The 26807-nt window shown below is 39.2% G+C and overlaps 2 protein-coding genes and 1 long non-coding RNA gene across 4 annotated transcripts; 2 read left to right on the forward strand and 1 right to left on the reverse strand.

Annotated features, from left to right (window-relative positions):
- Positions 1-402: 402 nt before the first annotated feature.
- LOC141629556 (uncharacterized) lies at positions 403-1979 on the reverse strand. The gene is made up of 3 exons (XM_074442536.1): positions 1184-1979; positions 645-955; positions 403-540 (listed from the first exon to the last, which is right to left on the reverse strand). Exons 1-3 carry the CDS (start codon positions 1977-1979, stop codon positions 403-405), a joined length of 1245 nt encoding a protein of 414 aa, XP_074298637.1.
- Positions 1980-3122: 1143 nt separating this feature from the next.
- On the forward strand, positions 3123-13349 carry LOC141634431 (splicing factor U2af large subunit B-like). 2 transcript variants are annotated; one of them, XM_074446613.1, is made up of 13 exons: positions 3123-3301; positions 5027-5361; positions 6224-6346; positions 7263-7327; positions 8516-8586; positions 8657-8701; positions 8805-8864; positions 8967-9027; positions 9135-9247; positions 10152-10598; positions 11785-11920; positions 12163-12230; positions 12991-13349. In XM_074446613.1, the coding sequence occupies exons 1-13, from the start codon at positions 3191-3193 to the stop codon at positions 13126-13128; spliced, it is 1773 nt and encodes a 590-aa protein (XP_074302714.1). In that variant the 5' UTR covers positions 3123-3190; the 3' UTR covers positions 13129-13349. The 2 variants fall into 2 exon arrangements, with proteins under 2 accessions (XP_074302714.1, XP_074302715.1); XM_074446614.1 differs by lacking the exons at positions 3123-3301; positions 5027-5361; positions 6224-6346; positions 7263-7327 and adding an exon at positions 7823-7911.
- A 635-nt stretch (positions 13350-13984) lies between these two features.
- Positions 13985-16750, forward strand: LOC141627243 (uncharacterized). Its single transcript, XR_012536809.1, has 2 exons — positions 13985-14084; positions 14291-16750. It is a non-coding gene; the product is annotated as an uncharacterized LOC141627243 (long non-coding RNA).
- The last annotated feature ends 10057 nt before the right edge of the window (positions 16751-26807 follow it).

Raw genomic sequence — 26807 nt, forward strand, 5'->3', positions numbered from 1 at the left:
CCAAATACCTCTTAGCCTCTGTATTTTATAGCTTATATTATAGAATCAATTGATGAAAACACTCTTTAATGTTGCACTTTTTAAAATTTAACATCTTATGAAAAGTTTTTTAAAACTTAATACCTTAATGTGCACTTGATTCATATTTTGGTACCTTAAGTGGATTTAGGCAAAAAAAAAATGTGAAATACTGCCGAGAGTGAAGAGGGAAGGTTAGAGGTTGAAAATGTGAATGAAGTGCATCATAAATACGTCGTCATGTCTTTAAAAAATAGCCGAAATATTCCATTTTTTTGGCCTAAATCTACTTAAGATACTAAAATGTAAATGAAATTCAAGGTATTAAGGTCAGTGTTTTTTTTAGACAAAGGTGTACTATTTTATTAATAAAATAAAGTCACATTACACGATACCATTAACATACCAGTCTTGATTACAGCTAAGAAATAACTTAAGACAACGAATAGTAGTAGATAGAAGGATGGGTAAAGCAGGATCGCTAGAATCGTGCAACAGTCGGAGAAGTCGGCTGTTGTTGATCTGGAAAAGTACATTGTAGAGTCTGAAAGCTGAGGCTTGCATCATAACCCCATTCAGAGCTAAGGTAGTGATTTGTAGATGGGAAAACAGTAGCATCTCAGCACCTCGTGTGAGATATGATCATTTTGATAGACTTTGAAAGAGCCGGTCTGCTTGTTCTTATTAAAAACAACCTCCATTCGGAAGAAGTGATGAAAGGATTGCAGGTTATGACTGAGCTCATCAGGCTGTCTAACAGATTGGCATTTGTCTTTAATCCTGGAAATAAATTCTAGTTGTTGATTACAAAGCAAATCAATTTCGCGAATAACCGCATCAGGAGAAACCGAAAAATCCCTAAAAATCACATTATTTCTATGCTTCCATATAGCGTACAAAGAAAGAGGGAATTGCAGAAGCCTCCAAATGTTATCAGCTGAAGTACGAGATAAGTAACCCAAAAAATTACTAAACCAAGAGCACAGCAATATATGGGAACTTACCTCAGATCGGATACCCATGAAACTGGAGGACCAAACATGTTTGACAATGTTGCATTCACGAAAGGTATGATTTAAAGTTTCACATTTCGAATGACAAAAGCAGCAGGTGAGATTAATTACCATTCCTCTTCTAAGTAACAAATCTGCCGTGGGTAAGATACCGTGCACAAGTTTCCATAGGAAAATCTTACTATGCGGTTGACATGGAAGGCGCCTCCAAATCAAATCCCTTGGGAAATCCGAAACAGAAGTAGAAACAGTGGCAGCAACCGAGGCCAAATTTTTGTGTAGAAGAAAGGAGTAGCTTGAACTAGTTGAATACCTTCCATCTTCAGTGAATTTCAAGTAAATGTAATCATCCACAAGGTCGACAGGAACCTCCAAGGCGCAAATATTCTTTGAGGAAGCAGTTTGGAGATATTTAAAAACAATGCTCTTGTTCCAATGAGATGAATCAAGTAAGAGATCTTCAAACTTGATATCGTTAGAAAGTATAAAAGATCTAAAGGTAGGCTTGTTACCAAGAATCCATGCATCATTCCTAATATTGATCAGCTTCTCATTCCCGAATTTCCAAGCAATACCATCCCGTAATAGATACGTTGATTTAACAACGCATTTCCAAGCGAAAGACGCAGCAGAGTATTTTGAAACCTTTTCAGGGATAGGAAAATCTTTGTGGTATTTTGGGCGAAGGATTTTAGAAAAAAAGGAATGAGGCTGATGGTGGCAACGCCAGAAAGTCTTTGTCAGCAACGCTTGACTTACAATACACGCATTTTTAATCCCAAGACCGCCTTCCAACCTTGGCAACTGAAATGTTTCCGGGCGTAACAAATGCTGAGCACGTTTGTTATGAGATTTCTTCCACCAGAAAAGGTCTATTAGATAATTTATCTTTGTGGCGATTTGTAAAGGTATCGGAAGGACAGAGGCTACATGAGAAATAGATGACATCAGAAACGAGTTGATAAGCAGCAACTTAGACGCTTGTGAAAAATTTGCCGGACCCCAAGAAAGGATTTTGCTCGAGATTTTGTCCAAAAGGAATTGAAAGGCCGCAGTTTTCCTTCTTCCAAGATCAATCGTAACACAAAACCCTAAATCCTCTCCCTTTGCTGCCGCCGTTCTCCTCCTTCCTCCCACCGCCACCCATCAACCCCCTACCATGTCGCCGGGGATGGGGTCTCTTAAGACATTTCTCCGGCGACCCGTCTCCTCTCTTCCGATTAACCCTCCTCCCCTTTCTTACCCACACCCGGTTGGATCGTGCACGGTCCCTTTCGTTCCTCTCTCGGGTATGCGTGGTGTATGTGGGCCGTCGGGTCTTATCGGACGAGTTTGTTGAGGGAGTGAGTGGGGTGGTGCTTGATCTGGCGGTGTTGTGGGTTGGTAGGGAGGCGGTGACTTCCGTTTTTCCCGTGTCCCGTTTTGTTTCCTTTATGTTTTTGTTTAATTTCCGCTTTCTTTTTTTTGTTTCGTCTCTCTTTAGGGCTCTGTCCCCGTCTATCGGTGGTGTCCTCCTCTCGGTTTGAGTGCTTTCGTTTTACGTTCGTTTGCGGTTTTCTAATAAGTCGCGAGAAGATCGGCGTTGTTATAGATCGTTATATGGTTTTACATATTTTGTCCGATTCATGGCTACAATCAATCACGTCGGAAGAAATGGATACTCGTCAAGGAAGATTCGGAGACCCTCTTATGGATGAAAGCCTTTTGCGGCGAATCGATGATAGAGACTACTGTTGCGATGTTTTCATTCTTTGAACAAGAATTTATTTTCTATGGTTGAATCGATTTGTATCCGATCGAAACTGGCGATATTTGTAGATGTCGTATGACTTTTTATTAATGATAATGATCTTTTCTCAAGATCAATCGTAACACCAAGATACAATCCAAAATTCGTTTTTGTTTGCAGAGTCAAAATACTAATAATATGTTCCTTGAAATCATTTGGTATGTTGGGGCTGAATTTAATATATGAGTTTTGATGATTAATCATTTGACCCGAAATAGAACTAAAAGAATCCAAATATTCGGAATAGTCTGGCAGCTAGACGGAGTTAATCGAAGACCAAGATACAATCCAAAGGTCAGTGTTTTCATTATTGATCTTATATTATACTCATCATTCGTCTATCGGAAAAATACACAATAGCGAAATAAACATGTCGTATGCAGATAGGTACGATACTAACGGCGTAGATCACGCTTCACCGCCGCCGGAACCCACCTTCGGCAACGGCATCGCCGCCGACATCCATGATACTAACTCTAGGGTACTTTACTAATTATTCTCTTTGATTAATTACAATACGATTGATAAGATTTTTCCAAACGATGATCAATTATAATTTGGAGATTTTTTCATTAAATCATTTAATTAATGATTGAATTTGTGTTTTTGAAGTTGTTTTATTATATGATTATAGCCTGATAGGCAATAGCTGTCGTTGTTGATATGCTAATGTTAGGGTTTAAGCGCGATAATCGCTTGAAAGATTGAATTTGTGTTTCGAGTTGATTGATGTAGCTTTCGTTATTAATGTACTGATGTTAGGGTTTAAGCGCCATAATCTCCTTTGAAATATAGAATTTGTGTTTCAAGTTGTTATCTTTTTAGTATGATCATGATGCTTTGTTAACGTAATGATGTAAGGTTTTAAGTTTGATAATCTCCTCTGAAAGATTGAATTTGTATATCAAGCTGTTTTTTATGTGATTATAGAGTTGGTTGTTAAAGTACCTTTGTTGGGGCTTAAGTATGGTAATCTAGTTAGGTTGACTCTCTATGGTAGTGGAGAGCCGGGATTGTGGAACGTCATTTATTTTGTCTCAATTTTCATTGATTATTTGTCCCAATTTTGTGATATTATATGACATCTACGTTGAACCGATAGCTTATAAAGAACACTTTATTACTTTGGTGTTGAGGTCTCTTCCCATATCTGTGTGAGGGGCATTGTCCCACATCGGTAGAATAATAGTGAAGGGACTAGCTTATAAGTAAGAAAGTGGGCTATTCCTCCTATCACCTATAGGTTTTAGGATGGAACCTCACGTGCTTGTGGGCCGGTCTCATGCACCTATATCTATAGGCCCGCTGCGGAGAACTCAAAAAGTGGTATCAGAGCCGACGGGGTTCGGCTTGGGACCGCAAGGTGCGATGTGGTGACGGTGCTCGAGATGGCGCGGAGTAGCTTCGTGGTTGCGGAGTAGCAGCACCGTTCGACTCTCTCTCTTGGTTGACTAGAGTGCGGAGTAGCATCGTGCGGAGTAGCCTGGTCGGCCCGATACGGGACATCGGGGTTGTGTCGGGTGCTGAGTAGCGCAAATGAGGGGAAGTTTCAGCACACACACATGTGAAGGGGAAGATTGTTGCCATATGTGTGTGAGGGGCATTGTCCCACAACGGTAGAATAATAGTGAAGGGACTAGCTTATAAGTAAGTGGGCTACTCCTCCTATCACCAATTGGTTTTAGGATGGAACCTCACTTGCTTGTGGACCGGTCTCATGCACCTATATCTATAGCCCGTTGCGGAGGACTCAACACTTTGTTTTCGTGCTCAATGTGAACTTGGGAGTTTGATGATGCATGCATCATTTAGCTGTCGCTTCACTAGGCAGCATGAATCATGTAGTGCGGCGTATCATTTAAATGTGTAGTGTTTTTTTCTCCTGTTCTAGATAGCAATCTTCTTTTGACCTTGGGGAATTATAACAAAAGTCGAGTGGGTGTTCTATTCAGTGTTTTTTTGTTATTATTGCTCTGCCTCAGAGCTTTATGATCATGTAACAAAGAGATGTGCTTCCCTATGTTTCGTTTTTCGTACTAAGAAAAATGTTCTGTTTAACAGTGTAATTATTGTTTTTATTGTTCTTGTGGGGTGTGAATGTGTGATTGAATATCCAAAAAATGGGGATGTTCCTTTGGTATTAATTAAGTTATATTTTTGCTTATTGTTGATGAAAGTTTGCTAACTATTAATACATTATTGGCAGCTCGATTCCGAAAGTAACGAGCAGGTTTCTCCAGGAAGGAGGGAAAAGGATCAAGATAGAGAAAGAAAGGGGGACAAGCACAGGGAGAGAGAGAGGGAGAAGAGCAGAGACAGGGAGAAAGATAAAGACAGGGAGAAGAGCAGGGACAGGGATGGAGATAGGGACAGGGAGAAGAGCGGGGATAGAGAGAGAGATAAAGAAAAGAGCAGGGATAGAGATATAGATAGAGATCGTGACCGCCACAGAGATCGGCACAGGGAAAGGAGTGAAAGGAGGGAGAGGAGCAGGGAAATTGATGATGATGATTATCGTCATAGTAGTCGAGATTATGATAGGTAAGGATGCACAATTATTAAACCTGTCTTGCATGTCTTTTTCTGTGTTTTTTGCATTGCAAATTAAGAATCATTGTATATTTTTATGTTTGTGTTATAGTATTTACGTTTAACTGACTCCTGATGGTTTTGCTTGAAAGCAGCGGCGGACCTGGGGTTGCGCACCCTCCATTTCTGATTTTTTTTTTTAAAAAACTACTACTAGAAAAGTATCTATACTGTTTGTTTGTCATATAGATCAGAAAACAAGGCGCGTTACAGCGGATAGAAGTGAGATCAAACAGTGGAAGGGTGGGGGTTCGAACCTTTACAGTGACCCTTTTTTGCCGTTACCCTTTTCTGCTTAGTTCAATTATTATTCCAAAACTATGAAATTGCAAAATGCAGACCACCAACCACTTGCCTTCGTCTTCTCTACCGTACCATCACCCTTATTTCAGTTTGTTTTGCCAATTCAAATAATATATATACATTTCATTTAATATTGATGAAAAAATACAAAAGTTTCGAGATTTTTTGAGATCCATAAAAGTATGAAATTCACTGTTACTTTTCCCTTTAAAAATGAGAAAAATGTATGAGTAGCTTATTTCAAATAATCAAATCAATCAAAAATTGGTTCAGTTTGTATGTGGGGTACTTTATATTTTATTTTTACGTTCAAATTAAATTTTCATTGTGTATATGACCTGAGTCAAGCGGCTTAGTTTAAAGGTGCACCCCCCTTCTTTTCAGGTCTGGGTCCGCCACTGCTTGAAAGTTGTAATTCCTATCAGCGTATTACCCCTGTTTTGTTTTTTGAGGGACTGTATTACCATTTCTTTGCTCCGTGTTGATTTTGGATCGGGGTTTTAACTTGCAGGGGAAGGGACTATGATGAGGACAGGTATAGACGTAGCTCTCGATCTCGATCTAGGGCAAGATCTCATCATAGATCAAGATCACGCTCTCGTTCAAGGTCACGATCTCGCTCACGCTCTAAGAGGTACTGCAATCTTTGACTAGCTAGTTAACCCTGCTTGGTGCATGTTGCTTATTTAGTCATATTGCATCGTGCTTGAGGCTTTATTGATCATTGCCATCACAATTGATTTTTTTATGGTTTCCAGTTACTACTCATTGCAATTTGTGGAAACATGCATCTCTCTCTGCTTGTGTGTCAGACTAAAGCTTGTTGAACCCTAACTAAGGGATTGGAAATGTAATTCAAATATTCAATGCCTATATGAGATAGTCTAAAAGATCTGTTTACATTATTATGTTGAAGTGTAAGCTTCTTTGCTGAAAAGAGAGGACCATCACTGAGTTTCCTTTGTCTCTCTATTAAAACTTTTTTACTTTGTGGCCAGCATAAATTTTCATCTTCCCACTTCAAGAAAGGGTTACTATCCTGTAGATCATCTACTTTGTATTTTAGCATATGCTTAAAGTAATTTTTGAAGTTGATCAAAATTTTTACTTGATAAGTTGGTGTTAGCTTAAGAGGTCTTTCCATGGCTTTGTTTGGCTTATTATAAGAAGCTAGGTTTTGGGAACTTGTGATTGGAGATTATAAAATGAGTACATGGACCTATGAAGTTTGACGTTTCTGCATGTCATGTATATGATACTGACTTTTGGTGGATTCTCTCTTTTACTCATTTCATATTTTTTTTTTTCTAAAATCAAATAAAATAAACAGTCTTCGACTGTATAGCTCATAGTATAAGCTAGGAAGAATCTGGCTTGTCACCATGAAGTTCATAGCTTCCTTGTTACTTGTACACGATTTGTAAATTACTTTGAATATATCCAGGGTTTCACTAGCTTATATTTAACTTTTCTCACTTGACGATGGTGCTTTTAGTGCATTGTTACTGATGTTGTTTCGTACCTTGCTACTGACCGACTTTGTGCTGCAGTAAAAGGGTTAGCGGATTTGACATGCCTCCACCAACTTCAGTGCTGCCTGGCGTTACCGTTCCTGGTATAACATCCTCTCTATCAAAAGTTGTTTTTAGTTCATAACTGTTGCTTTTTTTTGTTGCTTTAGTGTGGAAAGTTTATATCAAATTACATGGTTTCATTGGGTAAGCTTATTCATTCACCCTTTATTTTCATTGTTGACTGCAGTGTAGTGTATGCAGATGGGTTGGAATTTTTCATGTTTATTCATTTTGTTTAATTAGAAGGGAAGCCTTGGCGCACCGGTTAAGGTGTTGCTATGTGACCATGAGGTCACGGGTTCAAGTCCTTGGAGCGGCCTCTTGCCAAAATGGCAAGAGAAGGCTTGCCCCAATTACACCCTTGTGGTGGGACCCTTCCCCGGACCCTCGCCTAGCGGGGACGCCATCGTGCACCGGGCTGCCCTTTTTTTTTCATTTTGTTTAATTAGACAAATAACACTGGTACTGAGATATTTTGGTTTGTTCTTGTCTTTGTTCTTTCTCTCTTGTTGGTGTCTATTGTTGGTTGTAAGAAGGTAATGTTAGGCTGCTTGCCCCACTGTGCCGACATTATGTGTGAGCCGACTTCTGTAGCTTTAATGTACAAGGAAGAACCGATGCTCAGGTTGGGTTTTGTTCATTTTTAATTGGCGACTAGTGTGTGTTTCAACAGTTATTACAATTGCACCCCAGAAACATGGCATGCTTCATACTTTCTTGTACAATGTAATTCTGCGTACCATCAGAAAAGAGTATATGATCATATCAGTTGTTTAAAGTAAAAGGATATGATAATGTCAGTCTAGATAAAAGGGGAGTCTTACTCTCTTAAATTAATGAATGAGTAGACAAATAAAAGATACTTCGTACTTCCTCCATTCAACTCCACTCTACCTATTTGTATTTTGCACAAATATTAAGAAGAGTGGGGTTGGGTGGAAAATATTGTAAATAAATAATGAGGTATAATGTAATTAAGTGGGGTATGAGTGGAAAATGGTGGAGTTTGATGTAGAAGTAGTGGGGTATGAGTGGCAAATATTGTAAATAAGTAATGGGGTATGAGAACAAAATGGTCATTTGGCATTCTTTTTTAGGAAATAGGTAGAGTGGAGTTGAATGGATGGAAAAGGAAAGGTGGTAGAGTGGAGTTGAATGGAGGAAGTATATCTTTTATGTTGGTCATTTTCCTCATGGTCATTTTTCTTACGTGCATGTAATCTTTACAGGCCAGATGCCAGGGATTGCTCCTGCAGTTCCTAATATGTTTCCAAACATGTTTCCCTTGGCTACAGGGCAGGTAAGTAAATTTTTTTTTAATAATTTTTTTGTTGGTCATGTTATTTTTCTGATGCGTGTTTTTATTGCAGCTCCCAGGTCTTCCGGTCATGCCTGTACAAGCAATGACTCAGCAGGTTATCTATTGAATTATATACTCTGTAGTTTGCAACTTTGTATGATTACTTACTTCATCCAATATATCACTCATGCTGCTGACATACGAAAATAAATTTGCAGGCTACTAGACATGCTCGTCGGATTTATGTAGGTGGACTCACTCCCACTGCTAATGAACAGGTTCCCATCTTTCCTTCATATTTTGTTCTCATAGGATCGTTACACTATTTATATTTTGAGTATATTACTGGTAATAACCTTGATTTATCTTTTGTTATGTAGTCTGTTGCTACCTTTTTCAGTCATGTTATGGCCGCTATTGGCGGAAATTCTGCTGGCCCAGGTACTCAACAAATATGTGTTACAAATTACGGAGTACTGTATTCATTTATTTATCTTTTCTGTATATGCGCACTTTTTCTTCTCAATTGAAAATGTTGTGATGCTCAGGTGATGCTGTTGTCAATGTGTATATAAACTATGAAAAGAAGTTTGCTTTTGTCGAGATGAGATCTGTGGAGGAGGCCAGTAACGCAATGGCACTAGATGGTATTATATTTGAGGTAAATTATACTTCCTCCATTCCAATGGGTTCTATACATTTCCTTTTGACACAAAGTTTTAGGAAAAGTATTATTATATTGTGCTTTACAACTTTACCCCTAATCAACTCTATCTCCCACATCCAAGCCCTACCATTAACACTGTCACGCTGCTGCCAGCACAACAAACACCACCACCCGGCACCTGATAATTAACGCACTACCACCGTCACCGGAATCGTTTGTCGTCGGCGAACTATTTCTCTACCGTGGCGTCGACGCCCCTTCCCTCCCTCCTCTTCTTTAAATCTCGTCTAAAACAACCGCTCGCTCTACCGCTGACTACTATTCCCATCACCAATCTCACTCGACGCCGACACCCCCTCTCTATCTTCCATATTTAATATAGATCTACAAAAACCGACCACTGTACCGTTCACCGGAGGGGAAGAAACGATGGTCGGACCTACGTCTTTATATATACTCCGTCGCTGTTGGTGGTTGCCGAAGTTGGTCGCTGTTCGTGCAGGAGAGACCGAAGCTCCGCCGGTGCGCCGATGATGAGCGTGGTGTAGAGTGGTGGTGGACATTTTGGTTTTGGTGGAGAGGAGTGGTGGTGGTTGTTTGTGAAGATGAGTGTCATGGACCGGTGATGAGAATAGTTGGGATTGTAGGAAGGGTATAAAAGTAACTTTGTGCCTTAAAAACCTAATAAGGAAATGTATAGAATTGAATGGAATTTACTAAATAGGAATATGTATAGAACCCATTGGAATGGAGGAAGTATCTCTTTTGAGGAAGCTGCTGATTTATGACCCTTTCTGCTGCTTTTATATGCCTGCATGCCGGGTTGAATTAAAAATCTCTTTAGAAACTGGATTCCTCAATAATTTTGTTAACTTAAAATATTTTTTGGCTATCCCAGGGGACTCCCGTGAAGGTGAGGAGACCAAGTGATTACAACCCATCGCTTGCTGCGGCACTTGGCCCAAGCCAACCCAGTCCAAACCTGGACTTGGCTGCTGTTGGCTTGACACCAGGATCTGCTGGTGGTCTTGAGGGTCCTGACCGGATCTTTGTTGGTGGGGTTCCATATTATTTCACAGAGGTTCAGGTGCGAGAGCTGCTTGAATCTTTTGGACCTCTTCGTGGTTTTGACCTTGTCAAAGACAGAGAAACTGGGAACTCCAAGGGCTATGCATTTTGTGTGTATCAAGATATATCGGTTACCGACATAGTTTGTCAAGCGTTGAATGGAATTAAGATGGGGGATAAAACCCTTACTGTGAGGCGTGCAAACCAAGGCACTCAACAACCTAAGCCGGAGCAAGAGAGTGTTTATATGCATGCACAGCAGCAGATAGCACTGCAGGTAATATTGCGTACCTTGCTTTATCTTTTTCAGTAAGTCTTGTCTCTTGTGTAAGACAGTTGTATCAATATTGTTAATATAGCCTTTTTAAATCTGAATTTGACCCAAAAATCATGTTTGGCAATCAACGGTTTAGATTTTGAATTTAGGCAAAATACTCGGGTTTTGATAGAAATTTTGAGAAGCCTAAAACACATGACACCCTATGGCCTCTCTTTTGAAATTCAATCTCACCCAGACCTTCTCGATCCTCACTCAGTCTCATACTTTTAACTTTTCTTATCAATGACGAGTTAATTAAAGGTTGCAAGTATCATGCTACAATATAATCAGGTGAGATCAATTTCGATTTTTGGTTCAAATCTTAGGGTTATGCAAATCAATTTGTATCTTGCCGCATTTGAAATCCAAATTTTGGGTTGGAAATACTTAGCTTCGCCTAGAGTTGGTAAGCCTGACCCGACCGAATGCGAGGATATTGCAAACTGAAACCGACCCGATGACGACCCATAGCCCGACACGACCTGGTGGTCAGTGACTCGAACCCGACCCGACCCAACCCGATAGGAACCTCCCGATATTGACCCGATTAAATTGACCACCCGACAATTATTAAGCTTAATATTGATTAAAATGACACTAATAGTATTTCGTTTGATACGTTTGACTTAATAATTAAGTAACTCATCCAAATAATGGTTGAAAACTAAAGTCATTGGTCAAAAATCGAAGTATTGCGATAAAATAACCGGACCCGATAATGACTGGACCCCATCCAATACATCTTTCGGCCCGAAATTACCCGACCCGAAAGTGTATGCTGTCACAATATGACCCAGACCGTTATGACCCGACCCAAACCCATTCGACTGACCTGATTGCCACCTCTATCTTTGCCTGACAATGAATTTGCATTTGAGTTTCATTATTTCAGTTTTCCCATTTAAAATCTGGGTTTTAAAATGAAATTCAGGTTTCCAAACAGCCCTAAACGGAACTACCAATTATTGTTTCTGTTCTTGTGATTGGATTGGTTGGCATAGTGGAAGAGATCATTGTGTTAGGGCACCCTTCTATTTGGTTATAACCGTATAGCTACCTAAGCAAGTCCATAGTGTATACTATCTACTTTCCTTTCAGAATATTGGAGGAGAAGTCGTTTAACCGTATGCCTTTTACCTTGCAGAAGATGATGTTCCAACCAAGTGGTCTCGCCACCAAGGTTATTTGTCTAACTAACTGTGTGAATCCTGATGAGCTCATGGATGATGAGGAGTTCGAAGATATCTTTGTAGACATGAAAGAAGAGGGTAAAAAATTTGGTATGTTTTTCACAATTTGCATATCTGAATTTTTGTTCTATTTTGGAAACATCTTTGTTGTTACTCGTGTCATTTGTGAGTTTTCTTATTCTAATAGAGGTTGAGGGAGATGCAGACACACAGTTGCTGACATCTTGTTCTTATATAATTCATTTTTCTGTGGATTGTTACTGGTAACATTCTTGAGCATGAATTGTATTTTGTTTGACAAGACGGTTTACTGTTATACTTGTTTATTGTAGGAGCTGTGGTAAATGTTGTCATCCCACATCCGCAAGCAGATGGAGGGCCATCACCAGGGCTTGGAAAGGTTAGCTGCTGCATGATTTTTAATTTACAAAACACCTGATGGGTTAGTTATTTAATTGGGTCAGTAGCCTGTCAGTAAACCATACTATGGTTATTGACCACATGGCTTTGCTCCAGCCAGAATTAGATTTAATGTCAGTTTTCACATATATATTGGGATTCTGCAAACTTGCCCATTTAGTGATACTTGATCCGGAACTGGTCGCCACTGCTTCTTGATTTTGGGGCCTAGGGCATTGTGCCATAATTGTAGCAAAGAATGCCTTACAATTTGGTTTCAATGGCATTCAAAATATGTATCTATGATTCAGATGCATAGATCACAACAGCTAGGTAGCCAGACGCTCCTAACCAGATGTCCCGTGTCCGACACCGGCACTTGTCGGACACACGCCTAAACGTGTTGGATACTTGTAACGAGGAATGGGATGTGGAAAGACCGAAAGAGAGTGATTAGAAGATGGGTTTGGGTGGGAAATGAGAATGAGTTATAGTCACGGTCAAATTTTACCTTTAATTATTTAAATTTAATATCAAATACATTTACAAAAATAAGATCGTACATTATTTATAACTATAAAAAATATATTTTATTAAATTTAAATAACGTGTCCCGTGTCCTGAATTTCATGAGATGTCGTTTCAAGTGTCCGTGTCTCTGTCCGTGTCCGTTTTGGTGCTACCTAGCACAACAATTTATAATATAGCCTGATTATGGACTTGTGGTACTTTGTCTAATATGACGCGTAAGCATATCCCAGGTGTTCTTGGAGTACGCTGATACAGAGAGTGCTTTGAGGGCCAGAGCCGGGATGAATGGAAGAAAGTTTGGTGGGAATCCAGTTGTTGCGACGTACTATCCAGAAAACAAATTTGCTGAGGGCGAGTATGATGGCTGAGGATCATCTAGGAGGGGTTATTCTTTCATTATGTTTGCCATTATCCTCACTTTTCACTTTTTCGAAGGTTTTAGATGGTAGAACCCCTCCGTGAACCCTAAGGTAGTCGTTATTAGGTAGTCTTCTAGAATTGATTTGTATGGATAGTGTTCTTGTGCAGTCTTGATGAATACAGACGTTAGTCTGACTCAAATTCAACTCGAGTTCATAATGTTTACATCTGATTTGTGTCTTAACTCGCTCCAAAAGGCTCAAAGCTCTATAACTATAAGGGTACTCATATATGATCCCAACAAGTGAGCTGTGTATCAAAGTGACCAAATCATTTTCCAGAATAATACTCGTTCTTCCATTTTGATCTTAATGGTCAGTGGACATAAAAACTAAAGGGTTTATGAATGCTGGCTCCCATTCCACACCCACTGGAATCGAACATACCCATTTCGCCACGCCATCATCACCACGGCACACAACACCCTATCCCATACCGACCCCCTGCATCAAACCCGCATCAACATTTATCTTAACTGTCCCCACAACCGGTCTTCTCCATCCCACCCTCTCAGCCTCCTCTCGCCCGTCTGTGCCACCCTCATCACCCATATACCCAGCCACAGGGACGAAGCTAGGACAAAATGAATACCAAGGCCGATTTTTATTTCATCGTTGTATACTCATTCATCGGGAATCTCACACTAATTATGTCAACGTACTAATTACATTAGTATTATTCTTGTTTAGTTATTGAATTATACATTAATTTTTTCCAACAAATTTACTCAATGTTGTATCTACCGACAAAGAAAACAACTATTACATCCACCTACCGACAATAAAACAAAACCAAGACTACATCCACCTACCGACAACAAAACAAAAACTAAAACAACCAGAAAGCAAATCGCAGATTATCTTGAGATCTAACCATGGAGTTCCATCTTCAACCTCATCTTCAGGTATCCTTCATATTTCCTCCTATTTTGTGTGTTTATCACTCTCAAAACTCAGTGGTGCGCCGCACAAAGCTGCGATCTTTCTCTTTTACTGGTAGAGAAACAATACTCGAGACCCGTTTCTTCATCTCCTCCGTAATTAATTGAGCCAATTTCGAGGGATGCAACAAAATTAACTCCGTTCTACTCTGATTTCTTTGTTTCCATAGGTGATAGAGGCAGGCGTTGATGATAGCATGAACTACCCCCCTCTGAAGCTTGGATCCCTTGAACCCCAGACGCCATGTGAGCAGATCCTGGTAAGGTAAGGCGATTCCAATCCAATCACCTACCCGTGAGAGAACCTCTCTACTGTAAGGGCATTGGAAAAAGAGATGGTCCGCAGTTTCTGTACTTATCTTGCATATACAGCAGGTATCGTCATCGCTAATATCCAACCTGTATAATTTTTCCATTGTATTCATGTTTTTATGATGGTACACCCATGAAATGAAGCTATGTTTGGGTATGTTCAAGTTGTTCCATACCATACCATGCCAATTAACTTTCACACCCTTGCCCCTGAGAAAATCGTATCCTTTCGCAATGGTATACTCCTTCCCCTGTTGAACTGACCATATATGCTGCTGGTATGCTGTAGTGAAAAGATTCTTGACTCGACAAATTCTCCTACAGTACCAACTGGAATTAGTGGGAGGATCATAGGTCTGCCATTCTTTCCCTTTAATATATATGTGACTAACCCACTTGACCCACAAGTGATCAGGTTTAGTAGCAACCCACCATACCAGTTTCCCCAAAGCAGCGTTGTTCCACTGGACCTCATTTTTTAGCCCCAAACCCCCTTCATCTCGAGGCCTACAAGCTTTTTCCCAAGACACAAGAGGAGACCTAATGAAGTCTGCCCCCCATCCCATAAAAAATTCCTGCAATTAGCCTCTATCCTGGTAATTACTCCACTTGGTAATATGAACATTGTAGCCTAATAAGTGTGAAGAGTTTTGAGTACTGCCTTGACCAAAACCAACCTACCAGCATAGGATAATTTCCTTGCTCCCAGACTCCTTATTCTTTCAACCACCTTATCAGTAGGAGGCTTGCAGTCCTGTGCACTCAGCCTAGTAGTTTTGACGGGAACACCTAGATACCTGAAAGGCAAGGTGCCCTCCACCATCCCTGAGATATGCAAGATTTCACTCTTGAGACCCTCAGGGACTCCATTAAAGTAGGCATTGGACTTTCCTTTAATCATATTAAGACCAGTAGTCTTAGAGAAGGTAGAGAAGGTTCTGAGTAAAATCATCATAGAATGAGCATCCCCTTTACTAAACAATAAAAGATCATCAGCAAACATTAAATGAGTCAGCTGTAGGGGCTTACATTGAGGATGAAATTTAAAATCTGGGCTGGCAGTGGAATAGAGTAAAAGTCTTGACAAATACTCCGTGCATATAGTGAAAAGTAGAGGAGATAGAGGATCTCCTTGTCTTAAACCCCTTTGCCCTTTAAAGAAGCCAAACATGTTCCCATTTAGATTGAGAAAATAGCTAGCTGTAGTCACACATTGTATTATCGACTTCCTAAACTGCCTGGGAAAATTCATAGCTCTTAGCATTTGCTCCAAAAAACTCCACTCCACCGTATCATAAGCCTTTTGGAGGTCCATCTTGAATAAACATCTGGGAGAGATAGCTTTCCTTTCATAGAGTCTAATAATATCTTGGCAGATCAAAATATTGTCCATGATGCTCCTTCCGTGAATGAACCCCCTTTGATTCTGGGATATCAAGTCAGGTAATACAGTAGCTAACCTATTGCATAAAACCTTAGAGATACATTTGTATATAACATTACAACAAGCAATAGGTCTGTATTGTAAGACAGTCTCAGGTCGTTCTACTTTAGGAATTAAAGTAACAAGAGTAGTATTGACCTGTTTAAGGAGGAGAGATCCTGAAGTGAAAAAATCCAGAACTGCACTAGATATCTCCTCCCCAACTATATCCCAAGAGTCTTTGTAAAATTTACTAGAGTAGCCATCTGGACCAGGGGCTTTATCATTTGGAATGTTAAAAATAATGTCCTTAAATTTCCTCACGTGTGACAGGAGTTAAAAGCCTTTGTATATGTGAATCTGTACACACATTCGCCTTCTGAACAATGGATTTTTTCACTGTTATTGTGGTAGTACTAGATCCAAGCAACACCTTGTAATATTTTAGGAATGCTTGCTGAATCCCAACCTCCTCAGTAGCACCTGCCTTTTGTGATCCTTTATCTGATGAATAAAATTCTTATTCCTTCTAGCTTTGATCAGACCATGAAAATAAGAAGAATTCGTATCCCCTGCAGTGATCCAGTGTGCTTTAGCTTTTTGCTTTAAAAACTCCATTTTTGCTTTTTGTAACTATAAGGAGGCCTGATGAGCTGCGTGTTCCTGTTCCATGAGTGTCAATGTTGTATCTCTTATAAGACGGTTTTTATAATAAATAGAAGTGAAACTAAAGTCGTACAAATATCACTTTGATAAATATGGGTACTTCCTTTATAAATAGTGTAAATGTAAATATTTACTCGTCGAAAGAAATATTGTTGACCAAAAAAGATTATTTAATAAGTCAATGGCGTACAACCTAAATAAATAAAGCAAATTGTAAAAAAAAAAAAAATACATAAAACACAAGCTACATTTCCTCGAACACAGGACCTCCAGCCATCAAGCGCACAATTCACGCAGATGTACTAACCAACTATGCCATATTGATTTCACTAAACAGTAGCCCACTTGTTTAATACTTAATTTTAGAAATATCACTCGGGCCGTGGCCCATTCAGCCAAAGCATAGCTTCGTCTCTGCCCATCCATCTTCAACCGAAACCCACCACCGAGGCCCCTCGCTTCCTCACTCCCCTCTACCTCAAATATCATCTCCATTTCTCTCTTAATAACCAAATTAGCTCGCCACCCACCGTCATAGAAAATTGCCTTATTTCTCCTTTCCCAGATGGCCCAGCATCCAATCATAAACATCACCCTTTCCCGCGAGTCTAGTGCCCTCAAAACCTCCTCAATCCAGCCTCTCAAATCCATCCCTCTCGCCATTTTATGAACCTCACACCCCAGCCCATACAAAACACCTCCAACCCACTCACAATCTCTAACAACGTGGAGATAACTAGATAAGTCTCGATGCTGTCATGACACCGTGGGCATAAAGAATCCGTCAATCGCATACGGGCTGATAAATTGCTTTTCGTAGCAATTGCTCCATTCCAGAGCTACCAAAAAAAGACTTTAATACGAGGTACAACATCTACCTTCCAAATACAATTCCATATTTCCATAGCCATTTATCTGCATCTAGTGTTGATTGCCCTTCTTCCTTAACTCTGTCACCAATAAGCAATCGGTAATTCCCGTCTTTCTGTCCATCCTAACACCACTCGTCCCTCCCGCCAGTCTCACCCCAACGTATACTCAATATTTTGGCCGCTTCAAATGGAAGAAAAAGACCCTTAATAACTAGCCCCCCATCCCACGCACCACCCCCAGCCACAATCAAGTCGGCCACTTTCATATCAAACGGCGCATCTCCTAAAGGTGAAATAATGCTTCGTGTCTGAGTTTTTGGTATTCAAGGATCCGTCGACACAAAAGTATCAAGACCATTCCCGATCCGCCTACGAGATCCATTATATAGAGCCTCTCTACCATCTAGAATACTCCTCCAAGTATAACTCGGATTTGGTCCCAACGTAGCTTCCATGAATCTCCTATCTCAGAAGTATTTTTCTTTTAATACCAGACACATAAGACTATCCGCTACTGTTAACAATCTCCATGCCTGCTTACCCAACAGAGCCAAATTAAACATACGAAAATCACGAAAACCCATTCCCCCTACATTTCGGGCGGCACATCCGTCTCCACGCTACCCATGGTATTTTTGTCCTCCTATTCTCCGAGTCCCACCAGAACTGAGATACCAAAGAAGATAGAACCTCAAAAAAATTAACACGGAGCCTAAAATGCTCATCGCATCAGTCGGAATAGACTGACCAACAACCTTTATTAATACATCCTTACCCGCTTTACTAAGCAGCAAACCCCGCCAACCTTGCAATTTATTACCCAACCTGTCTCGTACCATCCTCGTAATACCTTGCTTAGATCTACCCACCACTATCGGTAATCCAAGATATTTCTCCTGTAATATCCCGTAATTTACAAGAGTGACAAGCTACATCAACATGTATAAGTATAATGGCCTTGTCTAGTGAGCTTGCGTTATATCTAAAGACCTTGTCTAATGAGATAATACTGACTGTCTAATGAGCATGGGTATGTAAGTTGATAGACAAGGGGTTTTTATTTCGACACAGAGACTTGTGGTGTGAGAGTCTGTCTATCGACATGGGTGTTGGTCGATAGACAACCAGTACTATGTCGATAGACATATGTGATTGACGCATCAAACGACTCAGTAAACATAACATCTATCTTTCATAATTGACCTAGCCTACTCTAAACATATAAATACCTCACCATATCAAACATAATACACTTTTACTCATCCTATCATACAAACATACAACCCTAATTTACAATAGAGAAGAGAGGGAAACGGTTTTGAGACGGAATACTACCATTAATCGCATATCTCATCTAGACTTCGTAAGTAATCATAAACCCTTATTCTTCATCAATTGTTGGCACACTACCCGAGACTGACCTTGACCCAGCCGTGGCCTTGATCGGTCTGACCTTGACCAAAACCCTATTTGGGGATTTGGGGATTTTCGTTCCTTGTTTAGTTGTAATTGAATGTATGGTTAATTGTATAATTATTATATGTTATTTAGGTGATCAATTCGTAAAGGGATCATCCTATATTGTTGTGTAGATTGTATACGCAGAGGAGATTACTAAAGAGGTAGTGATACTCTACTCATCCTTATTATTCTATAATATTCATGTCATAATTGAGATGCTTGTGTATGTCTTAATAGAATGATCGTATGATGAGATCTACTGATTGTCTAATGAGGTTGTCGATAGACATAATGTATGTTGTGGATAGACTTGGTGTATGTTGTCGATCGACAGGAAGTGGTATGGTCGAACGACCAACAGTATGAAGTCAATCGACAGGCAGTGCAAGGTCGATCAACACAATGGTTAATGCGTGATGTTTTATTATTGTTGAAGCTTATTTATTATGCATTTTTTATGATTATAGTGTATGCTTATGAATGTGGAACTATGATGAGAAGAGTTGCATGTCAGAAGTACATTGTTAAGAGGGGAGGTACTCTGAGATGAGTTATGATATGTACGTTGTTAAGGAAGGGTACTGTCACAGTGGGTACGTTGTTGAGAGGGATGTACCATGGTGATGTGTGCACATTGTTAAGGGGGGAAGTATGCTATGTCACGAGATAGAGCACATTGTTAAAAGGGTTGTGCTGTGTGAGACGGTTACTTACTGTTATTATAAGTGTATATTATGCTGTGGCTGCTTCTATATTTGCAGGTGTTGGTATATCTTTTAATTATTGTTATTATCTATCCATACTCAACCAGTGGTTGGCGTGTGTGTCTGTGTCAAAATTGTCACCTATTTCCGGGGTGGCCTATGTTGATCCATTCAATAATTTCCGATTGAATGGGGAGCAGTTTGATATAGAAGGTATTAAAGTTTATACTAGATGTTGCTGTGTTGCAAGGCTTGGATGCGTGATATACATAAGGGCAGACCGAGTAGCTGACTGAGTCTAGTTATCACTTACATATTTTCACTTTTACTTTTGTTTTGGCTTCCGTTGTATTAGTTAAGTTGAATAGTTCTTTTGCGGTAATAATTAAGTTGTTCAATTTAAATTTTGTAATAAGAGAATTTGACATCATTTATTATAAAGTACCTTGAGTTTGTTTAATTTGTTATTCACTATCTCGGGCAACCGAGATGGTAACAGCCTCAATTATCTGGAAAGGTCTTACTAAAGGCTCCTGGATAGATGTGGGTGTTACAAAGTGGTATCAAAGCGAACGAACCTAGGGCCAAAACCAATGAATCTAATGAACATAGGATGTGTCTTATAAAAGGAACTCCGGGTAGAAACTGTTAGAAGCCCCAGTTGGCTTGGGATCAGTAGGGCCCCTCACTTCAAACCCTGGCCCTCACAGGATAATGCGAAAAGAGTAAAGAGAGTGGGTAGTTAGAGTGCTATTGTAACACCCCCATACTCCAAGTGCCTTACCAGGACCACTCAGGTATGAAGACATTACCATCTCGGTTACCCGAGGCAATGATAATCAAACAACAATGAAGAAACAACGTTTATTATAAATAATTTAGCGAATAGTTACAATCCTCAAAATCAAACCAAAAGTACGATACATGTTCTCAAACTGACTGTTCTAACTGAAATGTAAATAACTAATAAGCTACAGCGGAAGACTCCTATCATCATGTCGTGGCATCCCAGCTATCCCAGTACTCATCTCAATACCTGCTCAATATCTGCTCACCATCCCCGAATGGATCACCGCAGGTTTACAAAACAACACCGGGGTCAGTACTAATCACACAATCAATATAAACAACAATGATAAGACAAACAGACACAACTTTAATCATCACACACACACAACAACCAACCAATTCCCATCATCTCAATCTCGATCGTCCACCGACCCACCCCGCCAATGGGGGATCGCAGCCGTACCCACCAAATCCCCGCTCCACATAGTGAGCGATAACCCTATCCATTAATGTGCACATCCCTTCTGTGGCGGGTTCTACAGAAGGCGAAACTAGGGCGTGAAGCCACTCCCGCAAGTGACCTCACTCAGCCGAGGCCACGCCTCGCGAACCATCAACAACGATCACAACCACAAACACAGTACAATTATTATATCAAACAACCAAATACAATACATCAACCAATATCCCATTATGGGACTAATACGAGTAGGAAATCCTACCGGTATGCACACAATCGACGGTCTCTCTACTGCTGAGTCAAAAAGCCTCTTCTATGAACCCTCCTCCTATCATACAACACATAGAGGCTACCAAATCACATACTACACATAAAACCCCCAATCTCTAAATTAGGGTTTAACCAAATCAAAGGAAAGACAATAAAAAGGGTACATAGATCTTACCCTCGACGCAAGGAACTCAACGGTATAATCAACGACAAGAACTGACCGTCTGAACTCCGGGAATTGCTAAGAATGCGATTAAGAAGATGAACTTGTTTGCTTTCTCTCTTAAACAGTAATTTAGGTTTTGTAAAAGTGATTTAGAATAATGACGACGAAGCTTAAATACCTTAATCGCATAATTAACAAAACCCGAGAAAACTCCCCGTAAAACCGGACACTCGATCGAGTACCCAAGGTACTCGATCGAGTACCCCTTTACTCGATCGAGTGCCCCAGCTACTCGATCGAGTACCCAACAGGTCAGAAACTTTTCTAAAGCGCCACTTACCCTTACTCGACAGAGTAAGGCCTACTCGATAGAGTACCCCAAGACTTATAAATACGGAGTATTACAGCTATGTTATGTGATTCTTCTATTATGAATTGATGTGAGTCCATTAGTAATTGTTGCATGGTTAAAGAGAATTCGGATGCTATGATATGATGGAACTAGGTGTTAATGGAAGATGGAGTATGAAAGAATTGTGTGGGATAACGTGTTAAGCATGTTTATAGTATGGTTGGAGATATGTAGATTGTCATGAGTGTGATGTACTTATGAATGGAACGGGGAGATATGATAATATTTAATGAGAATAGTATGAGCATGGGTGACGATTAAATGATTTGGGAAGCACGTTTATAATATTGGTTAATGAACATAATGCTAGTTATTAGGAGGGTTATTTTTGTGCAGATATGTATGTTGCATTATGAGATAATATGTATGAATGTTTTAAGTATGTTATATAATAAGATACTGATGTTGTTAACATGTAAATTGAAGTAATTATACCAATAAGATAAATATGCTGAAATGGAAGAATTTCGTGAATTGCATGAGATTAGTATGGCATGTCTAGCGATATGAATAAGTATGGTTATTGATGCAAATTGACAGCTTATGTGATGACATGAGTAGTTTAACAATGAGTTGATTGGTAACAATATCTGTGTTGGAATTTGGAAGGATTTGGTGTGTACGAATTATTATGCAAGTGACAATTATGCCAGTATGTACTGTGGCATTGTAAACAATTGAATAGGATTGCTTCCAAACATTTGTGGAATGACTTCAAAATGATAATTGGCATGTATGTAATGAAATTACATGATGTATTATGTTCTAGTTTATGAGGAACTATAAATTGTGCATAAGAATTGAAGTAGGTTGTCAAGAACATAGACTTCAACACGTATGGTAGACGTGGGTCGACCGACTAGAGCATGAGGTCGATCGACACATGTTGGAAGTCGATCGACCATGTTACTTAGGGGTGGTTATCTTCGTACTTCTTCTTTCCGCGTGCATTCTACTAGTATGATATGCCTGTTTAATGATATGAGAACAAGAATGTGAGTCACGAGTTTAGTAATTGCCTTGCTTGTTAAGTGATCAATATGATATTTTGAATTGTTACCGGTGTATACGATAATATGAAGTGGCCAAGAAGGATAAGATGAAGTGTACGAATGTGTATATTAAGGTTATTGTTGCATATGTGAATATTCGTTATCAATGGTCTTTTGTATTCTTAAACTAATAGCTCTTGTTATGAATGCTGGTTTAGTAAAGGAGTTTAACCAATGGATTTATTATGTACACCCATTCTAAGATGGAGACTACCTTATAGTAACTATATGTTTTAATTTCAGTGTATACGAGTTCATTCGAGTTTTCAAAAATAAAAAATATATTAACATGTCGTTAATTACCTTGTCAAATTAGCTTAGAGAATAAGGATATGTAATCTGGGTTGTTACTAAAGTTTTGTGTAATAATAATTTGGTATGGAATAACAATTCGACCTTTGGGTATGTTGTAAAATTTGGAGTTTGATCTAATTAAACCTTTGGGACTTGTCTTTCCTTTAAGATTTGAGGCATATGCATTGATGAAATGTTACTATGAGATGTGGTGTTATCCGAATTGTCTTCAAGAGAATATTATAGTCGTATTAGCTATATGTGCATTTGATTATGTAAAAGAGTACACATTATGAAGCGATGTGATAATCCTAGGTCGTAGGGATAGTAGTTCTGATGTTGGAAAGATGGTAAATTATTGACTAGTTGATAAGGGCTAGAATGAGTAAAGTGAAATATTTGTTCAACTTTTTTTGCGACGCGTTTGTCATATAAGAAATGTTTGGTATATCGTGTGTTTTGTATTATATAAGACGAGATTTACTAAGCAAGTCATGATAATGGAATTGTAAATTTTATAAGTCGTGCAAAATGAGTATGTTCTTAATTAATAAAGTAATGCTTGACCTTATTGTGTGGTGTTTACTAGCTAGATGATTGGCTGATTGTGTGAACATTGTGTTGGCCTGGCAACTCGACTGGTATCTGAGGTTACGCGGACATAACCTTATTTTCACGGGGTAGAATGTAATAATACCGTATAAAACCAAGTTAACAAGTAGTTATATGTCTTCAATTAAATTGTGTCTAATAATGAGTTGAAATGACAATAACATGTTGCTGGTAATCGTATGATTCGTTTGGGAGTGTTTTTCTTTTGTATGGTATGCGCGAACTTCGGGACGAAGTTCTTTTTAAGGGGGGAAGCCTATAATACCTCGTAATTTATAAGAGTGACAAGCTACATCAACATGTATAAGTATAATGGCCTTGTCTAGTGAGCTTGCGTTATATCTAATGACCTTGTATAATGAGATAATAGTGACGGTCTAACGAGCATGTGTATGTAAGTCGATAGACAAGGGGTTTGTATGTCGACGCAGAGACACTACTACAAATCCCTTGTATATGTGACGCTTGACTATTGACGCTTTAATAGAGCGTGACCACATAATTATGTATACTCGGTGTTTACTTCGGCGCAATTAATAAAAATTGAAAATTTCACCAAAATTCCAACGCGCTTAGTATATTCCACCAAAACACATTCGTTGTTCATCTTCGTCTTCCATTTTCCACAAACCATTGAACAAAACCCTAAATAATAATTGGAAAAATCTCTCAACAATAATCCAAAATCTCTCAACAATAATCGATTACTAGCAATAATTGAATCGATTTTTGCCGTTATGATTGCTGGTAATCGTTCTCGCTTGCCCAGCTGCATCTGTCGATGTGAGATTCAATATACCGCTTCCTTCAACAACCACTCGAGGTTATCTTCATTATCCTTCTTTTCAATTTTGAAATTGTTTGATCAATTGATTAGAATCTTGCGAATTCTTTTGTTGTTAATGGTAAAATATAGTTGATTACTATAAATTTTTAGATTTAAACTAAAGTAAAATCGATATTTTTTAGATTTAGATTGGTGACATAATGAGTTTCGATCAAGGTTGTTAGTTGAGCTGAAACTCATTCCACTTCTCCCTCTTCTGCTATTTGTTCTTATATGTGAGGTTTTGTCTTATACTTCCTCTTTATTTCAGTTTTATGCTAGTTTTTTCTATTAGATGTTCATGTTATTCAATTGTGTTGATGAGGGCGACAGATTTTGGGGGCATCTGAAGGAATGGCGGATTTGGGTGAGAAATGGTCCAATGAGTCATGGAATTTTGATTATACGTTTTGATTATACTGTTTGGGTAACAGTAACATGTCTTTATGAGGCTTGTGTTCTTATTTTTATTCTATTTTCAAAATGAGTGTCAAATTTATATTACTAAACATACACTCAAACAGATGACGTGTTTAATCGAGAACAAGGCTCTTGAGCTCAAGATAGCTCTAAAACAAGGGCATCGAATACAATTCCTTGAAGGTTTGTTGCTTCTTACTTATTTAAGTTGCTACTTTTTTTTTATTTTTTGAGGCACTAGTAATCTGGTATATGTCTTTCCATGTTATTATACTCTCCCTTGCATTCAGTTTTAGTTGTTCATATTTCCTAATTCTCAATTATGAGTTCTCAATTCTTTGTAACATTAGTAATCTGGTGATGTTGTCATAAATTTCTGTTTCTGAAATAAATAACTGATACAGAAATAACTGATACATAAGTCCTTTTATCCGTTTATCTGAACATTTGAGTTGAAGAAATTGTGAATATGCTGCTGTTATGTGTAAAGTAATCGTTGATTTGCTGTTTGCTGTGGTCTTTTACTCTTCTGACCAATGTCGTCTATTGTCTTCGGCTCAGCCAAACTTGTTCCTCTTATGTCTCACCTTTCATTCACCTCATTGTAGTTCATTTACTATTTTAAAAGCATATGGACCCATTGACCTTTTCACTACTACGAAAATGCGGGATACCGACGGAAATAATCAGGCTGTACTGACGGCTTTTCCGTCAGTATTTCCATTTCCTGACGGAAGGGTCAGCTATTTCGTCACTAAAATACCTATCATGACGGAATTTCCGTCAGTAAACACAAATACTGACGGATCACTGACGGGAAAGCCGTCTTTGTTTCTAGCTTGCAAGTGACGGAATTTCCGTCAGGAAATGGAAATACTGACGGAATTTCCGTCACATCCTGACACGTGGCATTTTTATTGGCGCCAATCTGGAACACATAAAAAGTGGGATCTGACGGAAATTTCGTCAGTTTTTTCACATTACTAACGGAAATTTCGTCGGTTTTTGTGGACACATGGCATTTTCTTGTTAATTCTGGAAAAATGAGGAAAAAAGGCAGTGACGGAAATTCCGTCGGTATTTTAGAATTACTGACGGAATTTCCATCAGATCTATTAAAAAACAGGCCTGGAAACAGCAGCCTGCTGCCTAGCCACGATGCGTTTTTTCATCGTTTCAAATACAGCCACGATGCCTATTTGCATCGTTTCAGATACAACCAAAACCTGCAAAACACATAAAATCGTCGACCGCCAAGCGGGAATCCATTTTCACGTCGACCGCTATTGCGGGAATCAAGAGAGGCAACAAAAAAGAATTGAACGCAAAATGTTTTACATAAAAAGATTGTCAAATTCGTACATTGTCTTACTAATTAAACACGAATCACCATGTTCTTCATACTCCCTACTAGACGACAATACTAACCAAACTAAAGGCTCTAACCTATAGGCTCAATAAAACTACCACTACCCCAAACCCGTGATCACCATCTGCAAAGTCATCCCGCCTATGCGGAGTAAATTGTGAACACGTGTTTGGGGGTTGAGATGCTTGCATATCAGCCCAAGCCTTTTGCATTGCCGCCATTTGTTCAGCCTGTTCAAGAACGGTTTTTTCAAGAGCAATTCGAGCGGCTCGCTCATCATTCATTTGGGTGGAAAGCTATGAAATCATGCTAGGAGCATAAGAGAAAGATCGTCGACTAGATTTGTTAGTAGGAGGATTATACCATATTTCGGCCCCTTTATCTCCGGTCCTAAATATCCGGTTCTTCTCGTCAAAGCCTCCTACAGCCTTGTAGTATGCCCGGATCTCGTCGGGAGACTGTCCAGGTGGCAATGGTTGACTCATCTCCTCATGGTAATCATGCTGAAAAAAGAGACAAAATCGTCGAAATGATTATATATATATATATATATATATATATATATATATATATATATAT

Source organism: Silene latifolia, chromosome Y, assembly GCF_048544455.1.
Source record: "Silene latifolia isolate original U9 population chromosome Y, ASM4854445v1, whole genome shotgun sequence".
Lineage (NCBI taxonomy): Eukaryota > Viridiplantae > Streptophyta > Magnoliopsida > Caryophyllales > Caryophyllaceae > Silene > Silene latifolia.

What these genes read in the sequence shown, in the direction of transcription:
- LOC141629556 (XM_074442536.1), bottom strand. Translation starts at nt 1,979, where the DNA reads ATGTCATCTATTTCTCATGTAGCCTCTGTCCTTCCGATACCTTTACAA. An exon ending in CCTATGGAAACTTGTGCACG is followed by an intron (nt 956 to 1,183) that starts GTATCTTACCCA and finishes CTCGTACTTCAG; the next exon opens with CTGATAACATTTGGAGGCTT. An exon ending in ATGATCATATCTCACACGAG is followed by an intron (nt 541 to 644) that starts GTGCTGAGATGC and finishes GTACTTTTCCAG; the next exon opens with ATCAACAACAGCCGACTTCT.
- LOC141634431 (XM_074446613.1), top strand. Translation starts at nt 3,191, where the DNA reads ATGTCGTATGCAGATAGGTACGATACTAACGGCGTAGATCACGCTTCA. An exon ending in TACAAGCAATGACTCAGCAG is followed by an intron (nt 8,702 to 8,804) that starts GTTATCTATTGA and finishes ATAAATTTGCAG; the next exon opens with GCTACTAGACATGCTCGTCG. An exon ending in TAGATGGTATTATATTTGAG is followed by an intron (nt 9,248 to 10,151) that starts GTAAATTATACT and finishes TGGCTATCCCAG; the next exon opens with GGGACTCCCGTGAAGGTGAG.